Source organism: Carassius gibelio, chromosome B8 (assembly GCF_023724105.1).
Source record: "Carassius gibelio isolate Cgi1373 ecotype wild population from Czech Republic chromosome B8, carGib1.2-hapl.c, whole genome shotgun sequence".
NCBI lineage: Eukaryota > Metazoa > Chordata > Actinopteri > Cypriniformes > Cyprinidae > Carassius > Carassius gibelio.
Window position 1 is genome coordinate 4,773,711 of NC_068403.1, and position 13,397 is coordinate 4,787,107.

General features: G+C 34.3%; 1 protein-coding gene across 1 annotated transcript; it reads left to right on the forward strand.

Moving 5' to 3' along the window:
- The first annotated feature begins 19 nt into the window (after nucleotides 1-19).
- LOC127963330 (coxsackievirus and adenovirus receptor homolog) lies at nucleotides 20-12,164 on the forward strand. The gene is made up of 8 exons (XM_052563177.1): nucleotides 20-163; nucleotides 1,349-1,454; nucleotides 4,818-4,981; nucleotides 6,165-6,366; nucleotides 7,925-8,074; nucleotides 8,335-8,457; nucleotides 9,851-9,989; nucleotides 11,427-12,164. Exons 2-8 carry the CDS (start codon nucleotides 1,379-1,381, stop codon nucleotides 11,671-11,673), a joined length of 1,101 nt encoding a protein of 366 aa, XP_052419137.1. The 5' UTR covers nucleotides 20-163; nucleotides 1,349-1,378; the 3' UTR covers nucleotides 11,674-12,164.
- Nucleotides 12,165-13,397: the final 1,233 nt, after the last annotated feature.

Consider the following 13,397-nt stretch of genomic DNA (forward strand, 5'->3'; position numbering starts at 1 on the left):
AAGCTGTGATTGGTGGAGGGCTGAGGGGCGGAGCCTTAGAGGAAACACCTGTTTACCTGCTTCAGGTGAGAGTGAGAGTTGGATAGAGGAACTAGCAAAGAAAACACCTCATAGCACTGCCGAGTTTGTTGGATTACGCTACATTTGGTTGTTCCATTAAAAGGTAATTTTTATTTGTTTCTCAGAAATCCTTTTTTTTTAAGTTATGTAAGCTGTATGTTAACAAAAGAACTTGTTGTGATAGAAAGGACTGCAGTTTGGACTTTGCCCTTTATAAAAGCTAACAGAGATGAAATTCTTGCCTGCTCTGACCTCCATTAATTAGTTTTTCTGGCTTATTTAATTTCTTATGAGACTGAAATGATTACTGTAGACCGTCAGCAAGCAAGTGCTCAAATAAGGCTTACTGAATTAAAAGCAGCCTGATTTCATTCTGAAAGGTGTGTGTGTGTATAGTACATGTTTAAGCTCTATTCAGTTTTTTAGGGGACTCTCTTCCACAAGGTTTAATTAATGTGTGTTTTATTGGCATCTATGTTGCCACATGATTTCTTCCTTTATGTAAAATTATAAACATAAAGATAACAATCACAGTTTCTGTGGTTTGAGAGTCCTTTGTTTCTGATAACTCTACCTCATTATAATGTTTGAGTCGTATTCTGTATGAACTGGCATTCTCTTGAGTGATTTGCATTTTATACATGCATGCAAATAGTAATAGGCAGAAACATCAGTCAGACAGTGTTTGAGATGTTTGGATTTGCCCATCTCGTCAAAATATCCTTATATATATATATATATATATATATATATATATATATATATATATATATATATATATATATATATATATATAAAATTCATTATAGTGAATCTATAGTGAATGTGCTTAATGCTACTTCAAAAATAATTTAAATAGTTCTATTTTTTGTAATGATATAGTATTGTATTTTATTTACATGCTTTTAGATATTTAAGCTTTTATAAAATAGTCAAGAAAAAAAATATATTATTCAACAGAAATGTTATAAAATATAGATTTTTTTCTCATAAAACAGACAATATATTTAAAAAAAAAAATGTGTCTGTCATATATATTTCACTTGAATCATATAATATATAGAGATAGATAGATAGATAGATAGATAGATAGATAGATAGATAGATAGATAGATAGATGATTTATTTTTTCCACCTTTGAATCAAAACTCAATACTATCTCATTTCAGCTCAAATGACATTTGAATTTGCCATATGTGAGAACCTTATCAGAGTCAGATGATTCACGCTTGCAAATGAGGTGTCCAGTGAGCGAGGGACAATGACAGTCTGTGCTTTTTCCCCCCAGGTTTTCTGTGAGAGAAGCTGACATTTGGCGATGAGCAAGTTCTGCTTTAACTCCCCCTTACCTTTGGCTGCATTATACATCACTGCAGTGTGTCTGAATCATGCAGGTGTGTAAAATATTACTTTTATTAATTTATTTAACAGTCTCTTTGGGGGCTTTCTGTGTTAAAGGTCACTTTTCTTTTCACTTTGTGTGAGCTGTATCGAGTTTCTACAGCAGTCTAAGTGTGACCATGGTATGCATAACTTAACCCTGCATATTAAGAAGTTACACTGGCCTCCCACTCCACTTTCTAGCGCTGAATATTACTTGATCTGAGATTCACTTCAATGCACTTGTAAAGTCATTCAAGTCAAGTCAAGTCTGCTTTTTTGTCAATTCTTCCACATGTACAGTACATACATACAGAGAATTTAAATTGCATTAGTCTCAGACCCTTGGTACATACAGATAACACAGTAGAGCATAAAAATACACTGTATTTTTACAACAGTATGCAATGAAGACGTATAAAAACACTGCAACACACAAGACGAAAAAAACACAAAAACACAGTTCTGACGGGAGAGAGAGAAGCCGCTGCCTGTGGACGCGCCGCCATCTTTTATAATGCATTTCAGATTTTAAAAAGCAGCAGATGTAGTGTGCATAAAACAATAAGGTCATTCATTATCTGTGAGCGAGATTTGCAGTGTATTAAATGCACTGAAATGATAGAGCATGAAAATGTGTGATTTTATTTTTTTCTTTTGTATTGCATTGCATTGATGCTCTCAGGGTTTTAACCCAGCATGTTGCTCAACACATTCATGCTTGGACTGTCTTTATTCCAGCTGAGAGAGACGATCCATAAATCACACAGACACTCCCTGTGTTTTGTGTGAATGCACAGTACTAACAGAAATGACACAGTCGTCTGACATGTTCTGTTGTTTTGGTGGTGCTAACAACAAGACGAACGTGACAATCTGTAGCATATCTCCCCAAAAAATAAATAAATAGCAGACTCCCCTAGCAGAGACTGCTCATCTGTACTCAAAGCAGTTTTTGGTGATTTTGAGACACAAAGACTGACAGGAGTATCTGAGGACTGTGGAGCTCTTCCGTTCACGTTGCAGAGATCATCATGTCTTTTCCTTCAGTCAGTTTCTGATGACAGTAAACTGTTGTTGTTTGATTACATTTGTGTAACCATGACAGCAGTGGCCTTTTGGCAAATTTTACAAACATTCTCAGAACTTTGGACAAGGGACTGGCAAGGTTCTCTCAAAATGATGAACGGTCTTCCACTAATGTTAACTTAATAATCACTTTAATAATGTTGTTGTTTTTTTTTACATGCATATTTTGTGGATTTTTTTTTCTTCTTTTTTTCTGAAATGTCTTAGTCTGGCATTCATCTAACACTTTAATTTAACTTCAGAAGGTTCAGAGAACATGCAAAAGTTCTCTATGATGTTCCCAAAATGATCAAATTTAATGTTCCCCTCGATCACATAACCAAGAAAAAAAATTATATATAAAATTCAAATATGTATATAATTTTTTTTTAAATGCTTTTAGATATATATATATATATATATATATATATATATATATATATATATAAGCATTTTTTTTTTTTTTTAAATATCATTGTGAGAACATTTAGAAATACAATTTTTATAATTGGGAATGTTAGCAAATTTTCTTAGAATATATTTTTTTAACTGGGAATGTACTCAGGATGTTAGCACAAAAAACATAAATCATTCATGGGCTGTTTTTATTTTCAGAAATGTTTTGGTATAGACATTTTTTTTTATGTTGCTACAGTATAAAAAGTATAAAAAGTTCATTTAATTTGTATAACCAAGATAAATAAATGTTTTTAAAAACATTATTTAAAAATGGACGTTTTAAAACGTTCAAATAGAATTAAAAAAAAAATGTTTTATAACTTATCAGGAACATTAGCAAAACATCGGTAAAACATTTTTGTTAGCTCTAAATATTCTCAAAAACATCATCTATACATTGTTCATGATCAGTTTGTGTGCATGTGTGTGTGTGTGTGTGTGTGTGAAACGCTTTAGTTAGACATTCGTTCACATCAACTGTATATTCAGAATATTTAGAAAACATTCAGAAATAATGATTTTATAACCTAATGGAAACATTCATAAAAATTATTCTTCTTAGAACATATTTTATTAGACAAAAGCTAATCAAAAAAAGTGTCATTCACAAACAACACACAAAATTAGCATTACACCCTGAGCATCAAGTTTGCTTTCAGAGAAAACATGCCTCTTTGCTATGGAACTTAGGCTTAATATAGAATGTTTTGTATTTACAGTATTCTGCTTGGTGCGGCTAATGCTATGCTGTTAGTCTGTGAAAGAAGTATCTAGTGATCATGGCTCAGATAATTGATCAAATAATGGAAGAGAGAGTTATAAGCAGCCATATATCCAGATTCAGCATGTCATCAAGTGCACTTTCAGCATTTAAAGAGCCGATGGATGGTGTATGGATCGCGGCGGTAGAGTGATGCATCCATACTGTCACAGTTTGGTCTGTGCGCCATCATCTTCCACAATTTAGCACTCGAAACCAACCCGCAAGATTGGAAATTGCACTTAGCAGATTTTCAGATCACAGACAGAACAGAATGTGTAAATAAACTGCACTATTAGCAGCCGTGATTCATTATACCAAATTCCCCTCTTGATCTGTTTTTGAAAGTGCAATGGTGTCATGCCACTTCTTCATCAATTATTGAAATTAAGATGCAAAAAAATGGTTTCTTCAGACATCATCACAGTAAATGGCATCATAACTATGAGCACGTTCATATATTAAAAGGCTAATCAACAACGTGTAAGCTCTACTGATGTGCAAAGAGGTTAGCCAGTCACAAAAGATGTTAAATGTCTGGTTGCAAAAGCCAACACGTTCTCACTCCCAATTAATATATACATGATAAATAAACACGGTTCACATACATATATTGTGTAAACAAAAAGTTTTATTTTGGATGCAATTAATTGTTTGACAGCACTAAAAGCAATGGAGGACACCAAAAAGGGACGCCAAGGGGTCCGGACCAAGCATCAATATGTGACGAGTTGGAAGTGAGAACGTGTTGCAAAAGCACCCGGTTTAAAAACAAATTGCATCTGTTTTTGGTTCAAGAAACTCTGACTTTCAAACCAAGCATAGGATATGAGCTCTTTAAAATCGATGTGCCAAAAATGCTTCGCATCAGGGGTTCTCAATTGGTAAATTACAATAGATCAGTTCTGATAGGAAAAATGGTTTGGAATGGAAATGCTAAAATGCAATCGAACATATAGTCGTGAGAAGTAAAGACAGAACTATAGAAATGTTTACTGGCTTTAAGCAATGTCTTTGAGAACCACTGAATTGTTGACTTGTTGACCATTAATCCATTATTCTGTGTGTCTCTCACTCTGTGAACCTTTAGCTTTGGCCGTACAGGTGACATCGACAGGACCACAGACCCTCAAGAAAGCCCAGGGGGAGAGTGTTACTCTGGGCTGCACATACACCTTGGATGCTGCGGATACTGGAGACCTGGACATTGAGTGGACACGCGTCAGTCAAGACATGACCCAGAAAGATGAGCTGGTGAGAGAGTGCTGAGAATACAGAATAGAGATTTGAGCACATTCAAGCACATTCTGTGTTGATACTCAGGCTTGGTCCTAGCATCTTTGAGAAATAGCAAAGATGAAAATTGATCTTCCGTCTTTAGAAAGCATCAGAATGTGCTTAAAATACACTTCTAAAGAAGTTTCTTAGAAGACATTAGGGTAATTGGCAATGTGAACCCACATCTATTTAAATAGCATCTTTAAATCACTTTTATATACTCATATAAAGGTTATTTTCATTACTTTCAGCTAAAACCAATATTTTATATATGTGTGTGTGTGTGGGTGTGGGTGTGTGTGTGTGTGGGTGTGTGGGTGTCTGTGTATGTGTGTGTTACAATATAACACAATTCGATTTATTTTTATTTAATACAAATGACAAAAGTGCAGCACACAAATTATAGAATTAAAAACTAATTCAAAATATTCATAAACTAATAGTACATCAACAATATCGGTATTAGAGTTAACCAAATCTAGAAGGATACTTGAAATAAACGAAATAAAATAAATTATATATAGAGTTCAATTACTTACTTAATATAAATTTTAATAAAACTGAATCAATTACAATTTAATGATATTTTAAATATAATAAAATACAATGAAAATAGTGAATGAACTATATAGGTGTTTAAAAAACAAATGTCAAAACGTCTTTTAATTCCAATTAGAATTTAAATTCAAAATTGATTTTCGAAACCAAGGAATTCCTGCATTACACGCTTACCTCTGTTAAAATAACAAACCAAAAAAAAAAAAATGAGAGCATCATAATCATTAAAAATAACACTGACTTTGACTTAATGTTATTGGCACTAAAGTTAAACTCGTGTTAGCTGAGAGACTGGAATATTTGTCACACTGCATGACAATGAACTATAAATGAAGAAAGGTGTGAAGAAAGCATGCTGTTCTTTACGTAACATCTGTTGTTTTTGATAAGACAAGAATGTAGGAATGTTTTCTCATCAGTCGTATCATCTTGATGGATTTTTTGTCATTTCCTCTCATTTCTACCTTGTCCGAACCGCTCAAACTCAGGTTTTTCTGGGATGCGTGTGGAGATTCGAAGAAATCTGTGTCTTAATGCCGGCAGGTGGTTAGACCTGTTTTATTAGATAAGACTCACTGAGCTGTGTTTCTCTGTCTGATAGATCTTATCCTACACTGGAGGGAAACAGTTCCAGCTAGGAAGCCCAGACCTGATGAGTCGCTTTAAGTTTGTTGGCGACCCGAGCCGCAGCGACGCATCGGTCAACCTTACCAGCGTCAAGGTCTTGGACACAGCCACGTACCAGTGCAAAGTGAAGAAGACACCCGGCATCGATTCGAGGAAAGTCACTTTAGTAGTGCTGGGTGAGGATGTGCTCTTTCTGTGACTCTGCTGACCGGTTCTGATACTCTTGTCAAGCCGCCAGGTTTCTGTTTTACCGGTTCTCCCTGCCCCTTTCATCCAGTCGCTTATGATGACATGACTGAAATGGTAGGTGGGGTGGACGCTCTTTGTTCACGTCTGTTTTCCTCTGCTAATCTCGGCCCAACCCTGCCACCTCCTCTGTCTAGAGACTCAATGATTTCCACCCACCGGCTCAGTGCTGGAAGCTTTTAATCCAATGATTCTATGAATAGTTTCATTTTTAGACTAGCTTGTTTCTATTTGAGATATATATATATATATATATATATATATATATATATATATATATATATATATATATATATATATATATATATAATTTGATCACAGGAATTAATTAGATTTGAATGTATACTAAAAAAAAGAAAAACATTATTTACATCATAATAATATTTCAGAATATTACATTTTGTCCTGTATTTTTGATCAAATAAATGCAGCCTTGATGAGCATTTAATGAATAGTTGTACAGCCATGTAAAATATTTTACGCTTTTGATCCATATAAATTATTCCCCTCCAGTTAACAAAACAATATCCATAATAATAATAGCAATAGCAAAATAATAATGATACTTTTTATTTTTAGTTTTTATCAATATTTTTTATTGTGTGTGTGTATATTTTATATATATATATATATATATATATATATATATATATATATATATATATATATAATGTGTTTATTTTTCATTAGTTTGGGATTTTTAATCTGTCTATATTTTATAATGTCTACTTTTCATTTATTTTTACTTAAGTTTTAGTTAATTTAGAACACAAAGAACACTAAATGAAAATGAGAAATGGTACCCTGGCAGCTAACTTTAATAAAATAAACTAACTCAAATATAATAAAATATATAAAATATATATAAACTTTTAAATATTTATTTTTCAACTAGATTATAATTTTTTAAGTTTAATTTTTTTATGGTTTTATAGTTTTAATTAATTATAAAAACAATATATTGAATATTTTCACAATATATTTGTGATGGTTTTGCTAGCAACACAATTAGGTAGCATTGTGAATCATGCAATGCTTTTAATAAAAAATAATAATAATATTTCCATGTGGCCATTCAGTTTTCTATACATCGTGACACAAAATTCATAGTCCTTCCTTGTCTCGCAACTCGCAAATATGAGTGTCAACATGAAAGTGCATTTACAGCCTGCTGTACTTCCTCAAATGTGACGCATTTGTGAAACTTGATATGAGGGGGAAACAAATGAGTATGGCTTGATTTTATCTATGAGGAATAATTTAGATTTTTTAAAACTGATGAGTTGCACCAGAATGCATGCAGTCAGGTGTTATGTGTATTTCAAGCATGTATGTCAAATGTCAAATTAAAATGAAAAAATATATTATATGTTTTATACTGTCCAGCCCCAGTACATGTTATGGGTTCAAAACAAATCTGTTTGCTCCATGCATCTGTGATGTGATTTGGTCCATCACGTCTGATTGTTTTCTTATGGTTTCTTTCAGTACGACCTTCGCCCCCCAAATGCTGGGTGGAAGGTAGCGAGGAGAAGGGTGGAACCGTTTCCCTCCGCTGCAAATCTTCCCAGGGTTCATCTCCTCTAAAATATACATGGACGAAAGAAAGCGGAAACCTGCCACCAACCGCAACACAGAGTGAGTTCCCACTGGTGAACGCAGGTCTAGTGCAACACTACTCAGTAAATACTTCAAGTGAAAGTTTAATATTTGGTACTGCTTGAATAGCTTCAGGCCTGTGCGTTGTCAAGCCAAATACAGCTGCTGTAGATGAAAACAAAAACATTTTTTGAGCCTCATGGCAACCAAACAAGTTTTTCTGTGTGCAATCTGCTGTAAACGATGCTGCAGGGCTTTTTGCAATGGCTGCACATTCTGAATGGCTCTTTTGTTTGAAGGTCCCCAGACCGGAGAGCTGCTGATCAGAAACCACAGTGAAAGCTACACAGGGAGGTACCTTTGTGAGGTCAGCAATGAAGTAGGCACTGAACGATGCACATACGCCCTTCAAGCATATAACCGTAAGTATGGGTGGGTCCGGAATGTATCATCACACCTAAGCTTCACTTAACGTCAAAGTGAGCGCATCAAACAACAACATGTCAAATCAAGTGTCATGTCTCTGACAGAAAGACAAAAGAAAGAATTAAACCTGTGAACCAACTCCAGGGTAGGGCTAAAGTAGCCTAATGTTAATTACACCATAAACCTGTCTTTTTAGTCTTCAAGAGCCAGATATTGGTGTCATGTCATTGAATTTTTATTTAATGTAGGGCTGCATAACAGTTAATCACAATGTTTACATGCTATATGTGTGTGCACTGTGTATATTTTTATGTATATACAAATACACACTCGTATGTAAAAAAATATGTGTATGTTTATGTATTTAATACAATTTATATTATTATTATTATTATTATTATTTATATTAATATAAATTATATATACATTTTATATATAAATCTAAATGTTTTTCTTAATATGTACGCGTGTACGTGTGTATGTATGTATGTGTATGTGTATATATATATATATATATATATATATATATATATATATATATATAATGTATGCATGTATAAATATACAGAGTACACAGATAGTATGTAAACAAACTTATTTTGAATGCGATTAATCCCGATTAGTCATTTTGCAGTCACTTATTTACTTATTTATTTAGTCACTTATTTAATGTGATCACAATTTAATACAAAGCATTGTAAGTTACTAATTATAAAGCTTTCATGCATGGTTATTCTAACAGCGCATGAATTATACAGAAAGCGAACAAAGAACATTTAGATTATCAGTCACTGACTTCAGTCTATTACTTAAAAAAAAAATCCCATTATAATCAATGAGGCTGTATACATTCTTACATACATGGTACGTACATTTGCTTATTTTGTTTATGATGAGTATTCACGAGAGTGTAGTATTCAGTCAGCGAATGTGCACACTGTACACAACTCAGGTGTTTCACTGATGACTCATCTGAATGCCTCTGATTGGCTGTTGAATTCATAAGCTCAAAAGAATCGTGTGTGATTGGTTTTAATGTGCAACACTGTGAACACACCTAAAAAGAAATTTGATGCAACAGGAGCAGATGCCAATCACCTTAAATCTAGAAATCCAGACATTCTCTTATGTATTCAGCAGATTTCTGTTCAGCGTTCATACCTCATATTCAGGGTAACTGCAGAAGCTTATCTGTTTATAGAGGCCATCATGCAGTGTCCTTGAACGAAATATGAAGAGTTTTTGTGCCCACGTTATTTTCATAAACCTATTTATTCTCCAGATGATTTCGTGAGACTGAATATTTTGTGAAACTTCAGATTAACTGTTTCTCGGGTTAAGCATGAGCCACTGCATAATCTGTCTTTTATCTAAATCTTTCATCTCTAGCAACGAATAAAGCGGGAGTGATTGCTGGAGCTGTGATTGGTGCACTGCTGTTGCTGCTCCTCCTCCTTTTGCTAATCTGGCTCCTGATTTGCTGTTGCAACAAGCGACGCTATGAAAAAGAGATTGCCAATGAGATCAGGTGAGATATTTCTTGGTTTATTTTAAATTGCAATAAAACTGAAGTAATGGCCCCAAATTAAGAATAAATTCCAACAGTTAAATCTGGCTACAATGTATGGCTGCAATTTATATTGTGGCCACGATTGAACTAAAACAAGGGAAATACTTGATAAAATGATGAAAATAATTTTTAATTCTTGGAAAAGAATTCTAGTCCAGAATATATTTTTGTCTGCATGCATTGGTGGTTGATTGAAAGGTGAGATGTGGGTGATGAATTTAAAAATGGAGGCAGATGAACGAAAGCTTGCAGGGGAGGGTGATTGGAGAAGCATGGCTTATGTCACCATATGTCACTTCCACAAGAAGTTCTAGTTATATATAATTTTTAATTATAAGGCAAAGTGTGAACATGCATTATTAATGCCTTTGCTGTCTCAAGTCCAGAATATCAACGCAAGACATCGCAGTTGAATAGGGACAAATGTCAACTAATAGATATCTCCATTCTCCACCAGTTGATTAATCGCAGTGCATTAAGACAACTTTGCACTGTTTTGTCACAAGTTTCTAAAAAACTTTTTTAAATATGCAAATGTTGGCTTAAAAAGGGTGAAAATCAATAAAGCGCAAAAACTTTGTGGCACTAGTTTACATTTTTGGTAACACTTTAGAATAGGTAACACTATTTAACTATTAACTACGACATTTCTCTCAATAAATTCTTAATTTGCTGCTTATTAATAGTTAGTAAGGTTGTTAGGTTTAGGTATTGGGTAAGATTAGGAATGTAGAACAAGGTCAAGTAGAATAAGGTATTAATATGTTTTTAATTAGCACTAATACATGGCTAATATTCTATAAATATGCATGCTAATAAGCAACTAATAGGTGTTACCTAATCTAAAGTGTTACCTTTTTGTACAACAAAGGCTTTCCACATATTTAACCTAAAAACTTAAATTCAGTTGCTAGAGGAAATTTAAGCATAATCAACTTGATTGTACAAGTCATTTCAATTCAAATTACATTAAACATTCAAATTAGAATTTCATGTAACTTATCAAAATAAGTTGAGAAATGTCAAATAATTAGAATAATTAGAGGTGGGGGGTGGGGGTTATAAATTCCATTCAAAGTCTTTTTGTCTCAAAAACGTGAGCGGTTTGAATGGGCTCAACACTGGCATACAGTCTGACTACATGCTCATAACCTTCCCTTCAGCAGCGAAAGTAGATCATAGTTGAAGAATGTTTCACAACAAATCATGGGTAAAAGCCTTCTGACTAATCAGCAGTACTGGTTACTCATCAGTCACAACCACACCCAGTAGTGATGCTCTCAACTGGATTAGTCACAGATACATGTATGCGACCTCTTTCTACTGCGGCTATACTGTAAATATTCCATTTGGATAACATCAACTGACATGTTTCTTTCCACTACCATATTTTAGGGAGGACGCTGCAGCTCCAGAGAGTCGCCCAGGCAGCCGTAACTCCAGCTTCCGTTCTATACTAAATTATCGTGTCCATTCGGGGATCCATTACAGCTCTGTGGGCAAAGCCGATGTCTCACGGGTCGGATCGGGCCGCAGCAGCACCCACACAGAACGCGGCAGAGTCCAAAGAGATGCCAGCGTGCTTGCATCTGATCACAGGCCTCCGCTCAGTTATGACAGCAAATATGGATACCCCGTATAACCACTGACGTCCTGCCAGGGGACACAGCACTGAAAAGATTAGACTCACTCAAAAGATGCAATACTGAGCAAGACCGTGGCAAGATTGGAGGACATTAAAACTGCACAGAAGTACATTCTCACATGTGCATTTTCCTGTTGTTCAGGATAGAGATCTTCTAATATATCTGTGTATTTGTGTTGATGAATTTTTGTATGATTGTTTTATAAGCATTTAGATCAAATGTGGTCATGGTAATAATTTGAATATATTAAACTAACAAACCTTTTAACTTGAATATACTGTAACAATAAATTCAGTCTTTTAAGATTGAAAGTAAAAGATTTAGAAAGTCATCTGAGTGGTTATGTTTTTATATAATCACCCGTGTAAACATCAGATTATATTATGTAAAGCATTATATAAAAATAACGATTGATTGAATTGAATACATTTTTAACAAATGTTCAAAATTTGATTATTTAAATAAATTAAAAAATGAATTAATAATGCCCACTGACCCATATGTGAATTTTTAATAGGAGATGTTTCTATCATCGGAGCTGTTTAAAGGACCTGATTGTAAAGGGTTTTTTTTCTTTTCAGGAAGAGCTAGATATTTTGAAACAATATGACATGTCCCAGTGCTGTTCCCCACCTTAAGTAAAATTTATTTATGTAGCGCTCTTCACAATGGACGACATTTCAAAGCATCTTTGCTGAAAAATATTACAGTAATAATGCCTCAAATTCCAGAAGGTCCTCGTTTGGAAGTTTAATTAAAAGAAAATGATGTCTTAGTATGTTTTTCTGTAAACCCAAGCAGGTAAGCCAAAGGCAAGGAACAAAAAACTTCACAAGGTGTCAGAAGAGGAGAATAAGCAAAACCCTGGGAGAAACCTCAAATTTCCTGTAAGTTTTCCAACATCCTAAAAACATCCTTAAATATATCCTTAAAATAGAATAGTATAGACACTGAAAGTAGCAAGAGGCCAAAGTTTGTACATCAGTTTAAGTAACGAAATAAAATAAAAATGGCACAAAGAGTCTGCCTTGTGCAAACGCCCTCTAAAGGCTGAAATACAAAACTCTTAAACACTACTGTAGGCATCATAAATTTGCCAACATGGTAAATGGTCACAGAGAAAAACTTGAACAACTTTGGATAGGTTTACATGACAATGATTGTACTAAATAAAAAAAATTAAAGGGGTCATATTATGTTGCTAAAAAGAACATTATTTGGTGTAATGAAATGTGTTCATGCGGTTTAAGCTTCAAAAAACACATTTTCCACATAATGTACATTATTATTGCTCCTCTATGCCCCGCCTTCTGAAACTTGTGAATTTTTACAAAGCTCGTCATTCTGAAAATCGAGGTGTGTTCTGATTGGCCAGCTATCCAGTGTGTTGTGATTGGCTGAATGCCTCAAGCAGCGTGTGACGCAAATGTTACGCCCATCACCATAATGTGATGCCGTCTGTCCCGGCGCGACGAGACAAACCAGTAAAACCCATTATAAACAAGGCATTTGTTACATCCAGTGAAAACATAATTACTGATTATAATGACCCAACTGTAACTGCTCAAAACTCACGTTTGAATCATCAGTGGCAAATCCTTTATGTAAACATACTTACAGACTGTGAGTCAGAAGCACCAGACTGTCCTTGCAAAGTTGGAACTGCTCCACTTTATAGAAACAGACACCAGTGTTGTATGCTACTCTTACAGGAAACAGT